The 15,739-nt window shown below is 47.2% G+C and overlaps 1 protein-coding gene across 1 annotated transcript; it reads left to right on the top strand.

Moving 5' to 3' along the window:
- The first annotated feature begins 7,315 nt into the window (after positions 1-7,315).
- Positions 7,316-8,254, top strand: LOC138287018 (olfactory receptor 5J3-like). The gene has a single exon (XM_069227379.1). The coding sequence runs from the start codon at positions 7,316-7,318 to the stop codon at positions 8,252-8,254; it is 939 nt and encodes a 312-aa protein (XP_069083480.1).
- The last annotated feature ends 7,485 nt before the right edge of the window (positions 8,255-15,739 follow it).

The following is a 15,739-nucleotide window of genomic DNA, read 5'->3' as shown; positions in this document are numbered from 1 at the left end:
CTTTGGGGTGACCCTTGCCAAAGGGGGCACCCCCAACTCAAAAATCAAAGAAAAAAAAATCCCTTGGGTCTTAGTGGCTTCTGCCCCCTTGGGGGCAGATGGGCATAAAAAATAATAGACCATCAGTCATATGCCCCTTTTTGGGGGGTGACCCTTGCCCAAGGGGTGCACCCAAAAAACAAAAAACTCACAAACATACACACACTCACAACAATTCCTGGGGCCTAGTGGGTTTCGATAACCCCGGGGGCAAGATCAGCCAAAAACATGGCCGATCCAGTCCCGGGGTCCGAAACATCCAAAGAAATCTTGCCCCCTGGGCAACAACCCTTTCCCAAGAGGTCACCTACCTAAAACATCATTATAAAATAATCCCTGGTGCCTAGTGGGTTTTGACTCTCCCCCCGGGAGGCAGATCGGCTGAACAAATGGCTGATCTAACCCCCAGGGGGTCCGAAACACGGATACATATTGCCCCCAGGGGAGCGACCCTTGTCTAAGCAGTCGTTCTTCAAATTACCTAAAAAAATCTCTGGTGTCTAGTGGGTGGATTCCTGCTCCACGATCGCTGGCCTTGCCCATGATCATGGAGCAGGTATCCATTGAAAACAGGCACAGGGGGAAAAGCAAAACCTCTTTCCTTTCCCCTGTGTCTCTTTTCACCTCTAAACCCCCCCCCCCTCAGAAGAAGGCCTCACTTGTTTTGGGTCCTCTCCGATGGACGAGCTGGAAACAAATGGCTTCTAGTGCGTCCCCGGACAGCATTTGTGCTGTGAGCACGCTGACATCATCAGATCACCGAAGTGGGGTTGCGGGGGTGGAAGGGGAAATGATTTGCCTTCCATACCTGACTGGGGGGTGTGGGTGGAAGGTCCACGGGGGAGCGGTACCGCTCCCCCCGTGGGCTGGGTGCAGGCCGAACTGGTCTCGTCCTCAGTGCACCCCAACCGTGGCCGAGGGCAAGACCAGCTCGTCCAGGGCACCCAAGAGGTTAAATCAAAAATAACGTTGATGCATTTTGGCCTGTGTACTTTATAGGCCTCATCAGAATCTATGGTTGATAGGTGACTTTACTTTCAGACTCATCACAATATTATAGCTATATAATGTTAGATGTCATCTCCTTCCAACCTGCTCATTGAGGCTTATTTCTAAAAATCCTGCATGCAGAACTCTAGTTGTGTCTCTGATGTACTGATATAGAATCCCATCTAGGCAGAGGCTTGTTTTGAGAAAAGTGGCCCTTCACCGACTGCAGTGATACTTTTCTTGCGTCGCCTTAGTGCCCCCCTAACTCCACCATGTGTGCACCGTATATAAGATATAGTGCACCATGGCAGTAGTTAGGTAAGTAGTGTCAGAATGTTTTACGCTAGTTCAAAGCTTTGCAGGATTAGTGTTCAAAATGTGGATGCTAATCCTGCAAAGCCCATTGAAGTCAATTATGAAGAATGGTGTGCCTTCTTTTAACACCTGCTTCGAGCAGGCGTTGAAAGTGCCCAAAAAAATGACGTAAAGAAATTTCTTTGCACCATTTTTTGTCCCCCCTCACGGGGGAATCCCCCTTTACATATATTATGTCTGGCACAGGCAGACGTAGCACAAAGGATTATAAAATGGTACAATGCATGCATTGTGCCACTTTGTATATTTGCCACTGTGATTTAGGTCTCGTTGGGCCACATAAGCATTAGAAAAAGTGACACTAATGTGGTGCAAGGAGGTGCTAGGGGCTTTTAAATCTGTCCCTAGGTTTGTCTGTGGTTCAGGGTAATCCAGTGGACTCGCTTACACCTGGAAATTGACCAGTGGTATCCACACCAGCAGGGTGGTGTGTAGGAAAGAACAGAGTGTGCTAGCATCACCCGCATCAGCAGCCTCCAAATTGCACAAAACTCAGATGCTGAAACTTTTGCCAGATATAGTGATTCCTCCAAGATGAAAATTGTGCCATCCACCTCCAAGTTCTCTCCAGAAAATATCCAAGCTACTATTACAGGCATGATTAAGCATGATGGGCCCTGTGAATGAATCACCCAACAACATGCTTGTGCAACAGGAAGCTAGCTAAAATGTTAGAGGTGGACACACTCCCTATTTCTTTTGTGGAAGGAGTGAGAGTTTTATAATTTGTGGTTTCCATCTGCCCAAAATAGAAGGTTTTGAGCTGGATGTATTTTGCCAGTGTTGCTATTCCAGCACTCCATCATGATGTAATGCAGTTGGTTGGGCAAGCTATGCTGTAGAATGATGTTCACATTATCCCCCAGACAAAAGCCATGTGTACCAGTTCTCAAGCAATGGATTACCTGAGTATCACTGCACAGTGAATCTCCTTTATGGGGGTTAGGCAACACCTATCTGCGGGTCACAGCACTGAAGAAAGGTTTGATGGCATTCAGCACAAGCAACAGTAGTAATGTTCACTATTGAGCAATCCCATACATCTGTAAACATCTTGGAAGAGTTTAAAACCAAGGCGTTTGAATGGCTTCAACCCAGAGGTCTCAGAATTGGATTTATTGCCACAAACAAAGGCACTAATATATTCAAGGCCATCGCAGATGTTGGATATTTCAGGTGTGTTTGGTGACTTACATCAACCTGATTGTGCAGGACTTTTTTTTTTTTTTTTTTAAAAGACACTGTTAGGAAAATACTGCCCTCCCACCAAGGAATTTGTACTCTTGTAGTCATTCTTTTAAAGCAGGAAGCAATTTAATATCAAACCACATACTAAAGCCCTTATACATGTTGGAATTCAACCTACTACAATAACTATTTGAGCGGTACAAAATGATCACCAACAATGTCCTTGAAAGAGGCGGGATGTGTTGGACCTCTCCATTTGACCACTGCCTACTCCTAAAAAATGAAAAGAAAACTGTTTTCCTTTCAGAAAAATGAGCTCCATTCAAAAGACAAAACATTGCTTTATTTAAAAGCAATCGCAGACATGATGGTCTGCTGTCCCCAGCAGGCCACCATCCCTATGAATGTGGCTATTCCCAATAGTGTCACAAATTGCGACCCACCTCATAAATATTAATGGGGTGGGTCATTTGTTACCCCATTGGGAGTTGCTACACGTCTCTAAGACACATCTGTGCATTTCTCTTTGTGAGTTTCTTATTGCGACGCACAAAAAGTCATAATTAGAGACTTGAAAATAGAAATGGACATACATCTGAACCCTGCTGTGCACTCTGCCAGACTGCTGCTGCATCTGGAAGGACTGTCCTGCTGTCTGGAGCCTGCCTTGACCCCTCAGAGGCCAGCCCTGTTGTTGAGCCCTGAACCTGCACCCAGGACTACCAGAAGTGACTGTAAGGGCTAGTTTGATGGCCTCTTGTTCAAAGCCACAGGGACATAACAGGCTTCCACCATCTTAAACATGCACCTGAACCCAACCTGAGAAAGTCCTGAATCCCAAATGAGAACTCAATCCACTCCTGGTCCCTTGGCTCTGATGTCAAAAGTGCCCAGATGTCCATTTTCCAGAACTAATGACAATATTTAGCCAAAAAGTCCAACCCTTGGGGGCAGCACCAGTTGGATTGACTATACGACTTGTCCCGCTACGCTCTTCTCCACAGCAGCAAGTCTGTTTCAGCGGTCCTTCACAAAAGGGGTATCTGAACTCATGGAACTGTCTTCGTCTACATCCTTCTGATTCATCTGGCTAGAGATTTTTGACTTTGGCGACTAAATTGAAGGTAAATATTTTCACCGGAGCTACACTCCACGGCCATCCAATGTTGAAGCTCCCTCTTTGGACATTCCTGCAGCCTCACCCTGCAGATATTCTACCTTTTCAGACATGGTCCATCGCAGTCAGCCTTAACTTTTGACTTTGATCCTGTCACACACAACCAGATGTCAGTGGTTGGCGCTTTAAACTATTTTGAAACCTAAACTTAAAAAATTCATTACCAGGTTCTTCAGAATTTTTGTCATTTTTAAGTCAAATACATTATTAAAAGTTATTCTATTTTTCTAAAATGTTTTTGACATGGTCTTGTGCTGTGTTCTCACTTTATTATTACAGTTTGTGTGCTGCATAAATACTTCAGACATTGCCTCTAAGTTAAGCCTCACGGCTTCTTGTGCCAACCTACTCAGGGTTTAAGCACTGATTAATTTAGAGACTTTTGTGGTTCACCCTGCAAGGAATTGTAGTTGTTGCCTGACCAAGGCTCATACCACACCAGCCAACAACTCCATTTCTCACAGGATACAACTTGGAAAAGCATGACAATCGAGATGGACAAATGAGGGTTAGTCAAAAACCTGACACCAATGCTACTTCCTTTTGATGTTTTCACACAGGAAGTCAGCAAGGAGGATAGTATGATGAGCACGGAATCCCATTGTGACATCTCTACAGGATCAGTTGAAGATGGTGTCACAAATGTTTGCCAGTTTGAACAAAGAAGCACATGGGTTGGTTACACAGCTTAAGCCTTCACTTGACTCTTAATCCAAGGCTGCAAAGACAGATGGTGTCCTCCAAATAGAATTTATATGGCACAATACTAGATCAATGGTACAAATAAATACTGGCAACTTTCATTTCTTTTTCAGAAGGGGATATTTCACTTTTTAAACCTTGGATTGTTGCTCATCAAGTGAGGGACCTGGAAGAAGGTGGAATTTAGAGGCCTGGGGAGAGATTTTGTTGTTCAGCCTTCAACCTCCAGAGAGGGCAGTGCTGTTGTCACAAAGTGATCACCATTGCCACAAGCAACTCCAGCAATAGAAGAATCAGAATCAATGTCTGCAATGGCTTGGTTTCAAGTGGCGGGCTTATGTCAAGTGCAGAGGCAAAAGGCAACAGGGTGTAGAGCAAGCGTCAGCACAAATGACTATTGAGAGGCTAGTCCAAGACAATCTGATTGACCCAAGAAAAGTCTACGTTGATCAAAACCCACTGGGCTTTTGGTGTAGGAAGATGTGAAAATGGCCAGAGCTCAGCAGTCTGGAAATAAAGTATCTGGCTCATCCGATAGCCAGTGTGACTTCTAAGTGTGTGTTCCATGCAGCTAGTGCAGTCAGGACCAGTTTCCCACCTCAAACTCTGGAAAGATTGACAATGATTCAAATGAACCTCATACCATAAAAATTATAATATTCCTGAAACAGCACAGAAGGAGGATGAGGGTGATTGGTCAGATACAAGTGTTTTAGCAGATGCAGTTCTGGGTGAACCCCTTAGGTTTGAGGATGGACTCTACTTAACTGACTACGTAGGCCACAATAGAACTTTCATATAATATAGTCAAACTGCTTTGCAAGAAAAAATGGAAAACATATCTTTGGTGTCTTATGTACGCAGTTTCATATATTTACATGTTTGAAGTGGGCCAGTGTACAAAGAAGTAGCCTCCCTATTTGTATAAAGGACATGCAGACAATGCTTCCCATCCTTTTTCTTCTTTTTCTCATTCCCTAGCTGGGCTGCCAGTAGATATCATTAATTAATTCTGCAAGACTTCCATTGTTTATTGCTTTCATGGGAAAAGAGAAGATACAAAAGATAAATTTGCACCCTGGAGAAAGAGGTAAATATTTAATCAGTCAGGGATATATTGAGTGATTGATCATTTGTATGGAGACTTGCACCCCATAATGCAATAGCATTGACTGCAATAAAATAAGTCAGAACACCAACATGATCAAAAAGTGATTTTTATTTAATTTAAATGGTTTCATAATGAAATTGTATATACACTTTTTTATGTGTTAATACATGAATTAGCAGCCATGAATGAGTAAAGTATATATATGCTGCAGTTGTGAAGGCATGTTTTCTTATGTATTTACACTAATTAATTTCAATGGCCCTGTTCTTCTCTGACTACCTCTTCAGTTCTGCCTGAGTCCAAAGTTAGGGGCTGATGGAGTCTGGCATATGGGATACACCATCACACCCATGTCAGATAATGGCTATCCTGTCCACCCTATTACGGTATCCAGTGCATAGAATATAAATGATGCACTGCAGTACAGTGAATAGGATATATTTCATTCATCATCTTTGTCCCAGAGTATCCCTTCTGCCACACTCTAATTCAGGCACCTATGCCCACAATATACCCTGGCCTTCAGAACAAGTAATTTTCAACAAATATCTTCACTTGGCACTGGGAGAAGTTTGTCTACGGGGGTAAGTTATAGGGGTTGGGCTAGGTAGAGGTTTAGCTATGGAATGGTTGGGTATGACTGGTCATGTACTATGCTGTTGATGGAAGGAAAAACTGGAACCTCAAATCCACAATGGGGGCCATGAAATAAGCCACTTTGGCAGAAAAATGTGGTACACAATGAGATTGAATTTAGGTTTGTGGGTAGGCTGGGACAGAAAGAAGAAACAATGAAGTGTTATGCTAGTAGGTGATGTTCTAGGCACTAGGATACACAGCATGTCTTTGGTTTGTATGCACTGCAGAATTGTTGTGCAACACTGTTAATTGAAGCAGACACACATTTCATCACTTACAGAGCAGAGCCAAATTAAACTGTGCTGCTGTTTTAGATGGCGGCATGCTGTGAGCTAGGAGGTGATGGGCAGGATATCTGCCTTGCTTAACAAATCCAGTTTTGTCACTAAGAAATCAATGTAACTTACTAGTTGTCCCTGTCAACACTGACACTGCTACTGCTCTCTCATGTTTGGCAGCACTGGTGGTCAGTGCATTTAGGGAAAAACATAATGCACACATTTTAGATACCTGATTATCCACCTCAGTAATTATTTACCTTTCACAAGGTACAGCAGCAATATGTCACTACAGTTAGGTTAACTATCAATCAGTATCTTCTTTCATAAGTACCACGACGGAAGGTTTGTTGGTTAAAATAATTTTTAAAACCAGGTAATTATATCAAACAAAAGTGTTTTTCTCCTAATGGCGGGATAAGCCTACAGAAAGATAAGAATGAAATGCAATAAAGAAGTGAAAGGGAAAGAAGGCCATTTGGTATTGGTTGGTAATGGTATCTTATTCTTGCCATGCTTCACTGTCTTTGGAACTGCTAGTGTATGAAAACATTGGGGTTCTATGACCATGACCACTCTTTCTCTGTACCTTTTGACTGTTTGATCAAGAAAGTCTTCTCACCTAACATAATGCATTTCAGCACACACCCTTTATTCTTTTTTGGATAGAAGCAGAGTCCTGAAATGCATCAGGCTGTTAGCCAACTTGGTTTGCAAAGAAGTTTTGTAAAGTCCTCTAAAACAAGCTAACTCATATATCTGTTTTCTCTTTTGTTATTTCAAAGACACACATCAGTGACATTATTTGATGTGATCATGAAACCGGGGAATGGAAGTTTTGTGACTGAATTCATCCTCTTAGGACTCACCAATGAGCCAGATTTGCAGGTGGCACTCTTCCTGTTGTTTCTGTCAGTCTATGTCTTCACTCTACTGGGGAACATGAGCATCCTCGTTATTGTTTGGTTCAGCACCCTCCTTCACATGCCCATGTACTTCTTCCTTGCACAGCTTTCCTTTGTGGATATTTCTTTATCTACTGTTCTCTCTCCTAAGATGCTGGCTGGCTTTCTTATAGGGGAGCGGAAAATCTCTTTCTCCTCATGCATCGCCCAGACCTACTTGTTTAGTGCCTGTGCTAGTACTGAATTCTGTCTCTTGGCAGTAATGGCTTATGACCGATATGTGGCGATAAGTAACCCACTGCTGTACACAGTGAAGATGAACAAACATCTATGTATACGATTGGCAATAGGATCATACATAGGAGGCTTTTTGCACTCACTGATTCATGCAATTTGCCTTTATCGATTATCATTTTGTGGACCTGACCTCATAAATCACTTTGCCTGTGATTATCCTGTACTTGTTAACCTATCCTGCACAGACTTCTTTTTGAATGACCTGTTACGTTTTGTATTTGCTGGCATCTTAGTTGCAGGTTCTCTCTTTGTTATTGTTATTTCCTACTTCCAAATAGCGAAAGCCATTCTCAGAATCCGCACCACATCTGGGAGACGCCGGGCGGCCTCCACTTGCATCTCACACTTCACCTGTGTCTTTCTATTCTACGGCAGTTGTTTGATCATGGAGGTAATGCCCAATACAAAAGATTCAGAAGAGAAGATCAAAGTGGTTGCCGTCATCCACGCTATATTGATTCCTGCCCTGAACCCAGTAATATACAGTCTGCGGAACAATGAAGTGAAAGAAGCTCTGAGAAAGATGTTGTTCAAACAAAATTGTTCTTGGTGATGAGTACTGCTAGAAAGAGCAAACTATGATGGTGTGAATTCTTTATATATAAATACATTGGTTTTGTCACAACATGGTTATTCATCAAATGTTTTCTCTCTGAAGGGCTCATTTACAAAGAAATAACCCAGTGTGGCACTGCAAGCCAGCTTGCTGCACCTCACTGAGTCATTTTGAAAGTGCAGGGATCCACCGTATTCACAGAAATATGGCACATCCCTGTACTTTCCTCAGCATTGGTGCACAAACTGCTGCCTGCCAGTAATGCAGGTTCCCTTGCACCAGCAGGAAGGGGAACCTTCCTAATATATAAGGCATGCCTTTCATTAATGGTGGCCAACATATTTTAGCTATACCATATTCCCTTTATTCCTTGTTGTTGCCTGCCAATAGCTCCCTTGCTTTTCTGCACAATTGCATGTTCCTATATGCCCATACGTTAGAACCCACCATCTTTTTCTTCTCTACCTCAGGAACTAGGAAAGAATAATAGCTATGTTTACATTCAAATTTTAATAATGCAATACCTATGTTATGGAAGTGTTTTTTCACCAATGATGTTGTTATTTCAGACACTCTTCAAACAGTCCCTTTTAAAGTAACACACATATATTTACTACTGGTATCGCAATGTCCTCTGTTAATTTATGGAACTTTCTAGTAGCTTAACTGAAGTGCTATATATTGTGATGAGTGAATTGTGAGGGATCTAGTAACACTAATAAAACCACAAATAGAACATTTTAACCATGTATACTAAGACAAATACCCTTTCAATACATGTTTATTTTGTGCCCTTCAATGGTAAAAATTCCTAAATTGTTGTTTGTGTATGTATTCTTATTAATATGTTTCAGCCATGCACATTACTTTATGATTTTACATCTGGCTAGGGAGCCCACTGCCTACATGCTCAGAATTTCAAACACATCTGATATATTTGGTTGCTCAGATACATAATACTACTTTTGACATCCGAAGTGTTTGGGTTCTGTAGTGCACACAAGTTCCTTAGCTGAAGATGTCAAATGTATGTGTTCACTGTTTGGTCTGCAAAACAACTTGTATCACAATAATAACTCAAGAAGTTCGCAGGTAGTACTCTGTCACTTGGCAAGAAGAGTAAAGTGATCCTACAAACAAATAGTTATCGCTTGACATGTTAGTTCAACAAAATTAGAAGAATACAAATATAGATTGTCTTAATGACAACCTATATCCTCTATCTAAAACATATCAAGAGTCTGAGCTGACCTTCCCCAACCAAGAGCTAACTACAGTAGACATTAATGGATGTCTCCAAAAATAGTGACACTAAAGAAATCAAATCTATACAACAAAACACAATACAAAGAATGTATTAGAATCCTAGTAAGAATGGAAGTACTGGGCTACCGGATACTGTTGGCAATGCTTGAGATGTCAAACAAACATAGAATAGTAATTATCTTTTGCTATTTATTTATTTATTGTTTAATACAGTGCGAATAAGGACCCCTAGCATCAAACTGTTTTACATAGAATGCTGTGCAGAGCTGACCAAGGATAATGACAGAGTATTTGAACAATGAGGTAGTAGATTTACTCAAATTGTTTCATATAAATCATAAACAGTTTTAGCCATGTATACATGTGCAGCATCAGTTCAATACAGACTGCACTACTACTACTACACTAGAAAGAATGCAATTTTATTTGCATATGTTTTGCAATGGAATGCACCAAACATAGGGGGTCATTACAACCCTGGCGAACGGTGTTAAAGCGGCGGTAAGACCGCAAACAGGCCGGCTGTAAAAAAATGGGAATTATGACCGTGGCGGAAACCACCAACAAAGACATCCACTTTAACACTCCGACCGCCACGGCGGTACAAACAAACAGCGCGGCGTACACTGCCAACAGACAGGCGGAAGACAATGTACAGCCCACAGTATCACAACCTACCAATCCGCCACCTTTTCTGGGGCAGATTCACCGCGGATAAAAACACGACGGAAACAGCCATTTCAAAGGGAAAACGCTCACCTCTACCCACTCCACGAGGAAGGAGGACACCATGGAGCCGGAACTCCATATACTTCCTGCACAAGTCTTCCTGCTCCTGTACGACGATCATCAACGCCGACGGCGAAGACAACCTTGAGTACTGCACCTATGACATAGGGGAGGGGGAGGCAAAAGACAGGGACACACACACGCAACACCCCTACCCCCACCCTCATCCCCACCCCCACCCTCACCCACTACAACACACACACCAATGCATATCCAAACAATACAGTAACAACCCCCAGCCCCCCCGGAAGAATGCAAAGACAAAAGGAAATGAGTGGAACCATTGTAATATATCAAAATACAGCAACCAAAATATACATATATATATATAAACACATTAAACAAAATATACACCACGATTAGTAGTGCAGGTAATGCACAAGTCATTGTCCGTGGACCACTGGCCCCAAAATGCATGGGCGAGGCCCACACAAGATACCTGACCAGAAACGGAGAGAACACTGCTGGGGCATCAGATACAAATACAACAGGCACCTCAGGGGGAAGGGAAGGGGGGGCACCTCAGCCGGATGAGTACACCACGCCAGATCCACGAGGGGGCTCCATGCCCATTTATGTATCCTGAGGAGTGCAAAGCCACAGTCTCTCAAGTCTCTACAGTGGGTGGTTTGCCCACTGTTCAATCCTGGGGAGTGCAAAGCCACAGTCTCTCAAGTCTCTACAGTGGGTGGTTTGCCCACTGTTCAATCCTGGGGAGTGCAAAGCCACAGTCTCTCAAGTCTCTACAGTGGGTGGTTTGCCCACTGTTCAATCCTGGGGAGTGCAAAGCCACAGTCTCTCAAGTCTCTACAGTGGGTGGTTTGCCCACTGTTCAATCCTGAGGAGTGCAAAGCCACAGTCTCTGAAGTGGAGAACAGTCTCCACTGGTTCTGGAGGAGGACTGGTGCCCAGAGTGCTTCATCCTGTGCAGGACAGACTGAGTGTATGCCTTTCTGGAGGGGGACTGGTGCCCAGAGTGTTTCATCCTGCCAAGGACAGACTGAGTGGATGCCTTTCTCCACTGGTTCTGGAGGGGGACTGGTGCCCAGAGTGCTTCATCCTGCCATGGACAGACTGAGTGGATGCCTTTCTCCACTGGTTCTGGAGGGGGACTGGTGCCCAGAGTGCTTCATCCTGTGCAGGACAGACTGAGTGGATGCCTTTCTCCACTGGTTCTGGAGGGGGACTGGTGCCCAGAGTGCTTCATCCTGCCAAGGACAGACTGAGTGGATGCCTTTCTCCACTGGTTCTGGAGGGGGACTGGTGCCCAGAGTGCATCACTCTCCCCGTGACGGTCCCAGTTGCGTCACTGCCCCTGCCGCTCATGGGCTAGCGGTGCTTGAGTTGGCGGTCCTTGCCCTGTTCAGCAGTCTTTGCCCTGTTCAGCGGTGCTTGCCCTGTTCAGCGGTGCTTGCCATGGCGGTCTTTGCCCTGTTCAGCGGTGCTTGAGTTTGAAGTTTCTGACCTGTTCAGCGGTGCTTGCCATGGCGGTCTTTGCCCTGTTCAGCAGTACATGCCATGGCGGTCTTTGACCTGTTCAGCGGTGCTTGCCCTGTTCAGCGGTGCTTGCCATGGCGGTCTTTGCCCTGTTCAGCAGTGCTTGCCCTGTTCAGCGGTGCTTGACTTGGCGGTCTTTGCCCTGTTCAGCGGTGCTTGCCCTGTTTAGCGGTGCTTGCCATGGCGGTCCTTCATTGCCCAGCTGGACTGGGACTTGCGGTCCTTCATTGGGCAGCTGGGCTGTGGCTGGCGGTGGCCTCCTGGCCAGTGACGATTGGGCTGCCCTCCTGGGCACTGACTCTGGCGGTGGCCTCCTGGCCAGTGACGATCGGCCTGCCCTCCTGGGCACTGACTCTGGCGGTGGCCTCCTGGCCAGTGATGATCGGGCTGCCCTCCTGGGCACTGACTCTGGCGGTGGCCTCCTGGCCAGTGACCTCCTGGGCACTGACTCTGGCGGTGGCCTCCTTGCCAGTGATGATTGGGCTGCCCTCCTGGGCACTGACTCTGGCGGTGGCCTCCTGGCCAGTGACGATTGGGCTGGCGATGGCCTCCTGGGCATCGGGGATGATGGCGGTCTTCTCCGCCGTGCTGCTCCTCCCAGACTTTGGCGATTTCTTCTGCCCCTTCCCCACCCTGGGAGGAGTCACAGCTGAGTGGACGCTCCCCCCCGGACCCTTGTGAGCGGTTTTTCTGGCTGGAGTCTTCCCCCACTCCCGCCGGGCACTGTCCAACTTCTGGTGCTTCACAGGGGGGGGACTGGCTGTGCTGTGGCTCCGTGTCACACTGGCTGCCCTGGTGCATGGTGCACTCCACATACCTCTAACAACAGGCACCACTGGTCCCGGAGATTTTTTGGCTGAGGTGCTAGTACGGGACCTATGAATTGGAGTGGGGGGGAAAGAGGTAAAGCTTGGTCAGGAAAAGTTTCTTAGGAACACTGGGACGGGTAGCTGGAGGGGGTCTGGGAGTAAAGGAAGAGGAGGTGGTTGTAGGAGGTGTAACTTTTGTGGCTTTGGGTGCAGGTGCATGCGCTGGAGGCTGTTGTGAGATGGATGTATGTTGGGTGGGTGTGTGCCTGCGTTTGTGTACTTTGGGAGGGGGCGTCACAGACACACTGGGAAAGGACACAGGGGACGTGTAAATGGTAGTGGGGGTGGTGAGTGTACGTGAGCGGGGTGTGGTGGTGGGTGTGCTGGTGCGGGACCTAGTGGCTGTGGTGGTAGTGCATGCAGGTGAGAGTGTAGATGAGACTGGGAGGGAGGAGGGAGACGACGAGGAGGGGGACACAGTGAAGGCAGTGGATGTTGGTGTGTCTGTATGTGTGTGATGCTTGCGTGAGTGCCTGTGGGATGTGTGGTGCTTATGTTTGCCTGAGCTTCCCTTGTGTGGTGACGTGTGTGCATGCTGGTCTGATAGTGTGCTTGGGATAGGCAGGGGTACAGGGGATTGGGTCTGGGTGGAGGAAGTTGGAGGGGGGAGGCTAGAGACAGGGACAATGGCTGCCATCAGTGCTGAGGCCAGAGTTTGCAGGGTTCGATGAAGGGCAGCCTGACCAGAATGAATGCCCTCCAGGAATGTATTACTGTGTTGCAATTCCCTTTCTACACCCTGGATGGCATTCAAAATGGTAGACTGCCCAACAGTGAGTGACCTGAGGAGGTCAATGGCCTCCTCACTGAGGGCAGCAGAGGTGACAGGGGCAGGGGCTGAGGTGCCGGGGCAAAGGTGATGCCCACCCTCCTGGGTGAGCGGGCACGGGCGAAGGCTGAGGGGCTGCTGGCAGGGCGGTGCTGGTAGGGGGGGTGGCGGCTGTATCTGTAGAAGTGGGAGGCACAGATTTTGCCGCCACCACAAGGAAGCTCCCATCGGAGGACGAGTCCGTGTCACTGGTTGCTGATCCTGTCCCCGCCGTGAAGCTCCCCTCGTCCTCCGTCCCACTGGTGTATTCTGAGTCCGTGGTGTGGCCCTCCATGGATGCAGCTCCCTCGTGCTCCGGTGCCACTGTACCTCCGCCTGATGATGCTGATGCACACAAGAACAGGGAGACCACAAAAAGGGGGGGGGCGACAGAAGAAAGACAGGTTGAGTGCATGGCTTACCGCTACCGTTGGCGGACAATACAGACACAGCAGCCCCCTGCACTACGCCGCGCTGTTGGGCTCTACAGATGCAGTTCCTGGGATATGGCCTACATGGCTATGGTCGACATCTGCACACATAGATGACACAGGGGCATGTATACCTGTACTTGGCACTCTATAGAGGTGGGGTGGAGTGCCACATGGCCTGCATTACGGAGGGGCCTAGCCTAAGGAACTCGCCCTGGCCTAGGGGAACACTCAGCCCTCCTCCCCCACCCAGACACCTTCACCGCGCGCAAAGTCCACAGAATGATGTTGTACTCACCCCCTTGTGTCTGCTGTGATGCCCTCAAGCGCCCATCCAACTCCGGGTAGGCCACCACCAGGATCCGGAACATCAGGGGGGTCATGGTGCGACGGGCACCCCTCCCACGTTGGGAGGCCATCCCCAGCTGAGCCTCCGCCGTCTTCTTGCTCCAGCGGCGAATGTCCTCCCATCTTTTACGGCAGTGGGTGCTCCGTCTGTAGTGGACCCCCAGGGTCCGGACGTCCTTGACGATGGCACACCAAATATCCTTCTTCAGGTGGGCGCTGACCTAAATGAAATGTACAGGGGAAGAAGAGAAGTCATTAGCAATTGCACCGTCAAAGTGAGTGGGCCACATCCCTACCGTTGCCATGTGGCAGATGCATTCACAGTCCATCATGCACGCAGAACCGTGGCCCCTTCCTTCTTACAACCAGCCCTCTCCACTCAGGCATAGCCCATACAAAGTGCTCCCTGTGTACTTACCTGTTGGTCTGGAGGACCGTAGAGTAGCGTGTACTGGGGGAGGACCCCGTCCACGAGCTTCTCCAACTCCTGTGCAGTGAAGGCAGGGGCCCTTTCCCCAGACGCACAAGCCATTGTCTCTTCCAGACCGAGGTCACAGCAGCACTTGCAGTGTAGGTCCTCTACTGTGGAAGATCAGGTATCAAGTGATTGAACAGATAGAAAATGGCGGTCATGTCCGTGGTGGTGACGTCCGCAGTGGTGCGTACTATCACCGCCGGCGCACTTCGTCATTGGCTCCTGGGACCCATAGGGTCCAATGTTAACCAATGCAGCATTGCGCCGCGGTCTTCGACCGCCTACCGCGGTGGTGTACAACGCCAGCGATGTTACCTCACATCCCATTGTCCCACTTTAGAGGTCATGCAGCCGCCATTTCAGGCGCCCACATGGCTTCATTTTCAACTGTGTCACACATACCTAGGCCTAGACTCAACACACATACAGGCAACTGTTTGGATTATGTTTTGTGTTCTGTGTAGACTGTGGGTACATACCTCTGAGTTGTTTGACTCTGTGGTCGCTGTTGTCCTTCCTAGGCACCGTCCACTGGGACATGTGAGGAGATGGCGGAATCCTCCGTTGTACCGACTGCTGGTGGACCTGTTGACAATGGAGGAGCGACATTTAATCATCACCTACAGGTTTGACCGTGCCATAATCCAGGAAAGTGTACCCAGTTGGAGCCTGACCTGATGTCAGCAATCCGCCATCCCACAGGAATCCCCCCTCAAGTGCAGGTGCTATCAGTGCTCCATTTCCTTGAAAGTGGGTCATTTCAAACAACAGTGGCCATGGCATCAGGGATGTCCCAGCCTATGTTTTCCAACGTGTTGTCCAGAGTGTTGTCTGCCCTGCTGAAACACATGCGGAGCTACATCGTTTTCCCTCAGATGGAGGATTTGCCTACAGTGAAAGGTGACTTCTATGCCCTTGGACATATCCCTAACATCATAGGTGCCATTGATGGGACCCATGTAGCTCTGGTCCCCCCCCCACAGGAGTGAACAGGTGTAC

Source organism: Pleurodeles waltl, chromosome 4_1 (assembly GCF_031143425.1).
Source record: "Pleurodeles waltl isolate 20211129_DDA chromosome 4_1, aPleWal1.hap1.20221129, whole genome shotgun sequence".
In the NCBI taxonomy this organism is placed as follows: domain Eukaryota; kingdom Metazoa; phylum Chordata; class Amphibia; order Caudata; family Salamandridae; genus Pleurodeles; species Pleurodeles waltl.
The sequence above is the reverse complement of the archived record's forward strand: the minus strand, read 5'-3'. Positions and strand labels throughout refer to the sequence as shown.

Excerpts from the sequence above, each read along its gene's own strand:
- LOC138287018 (XM_069227379.1), top strand. The coding sequence starts at position 7,316 with ATGAAACCGGGGAATGGAAGTTTTGTGACTGAATTCATCCTCTTAGGA.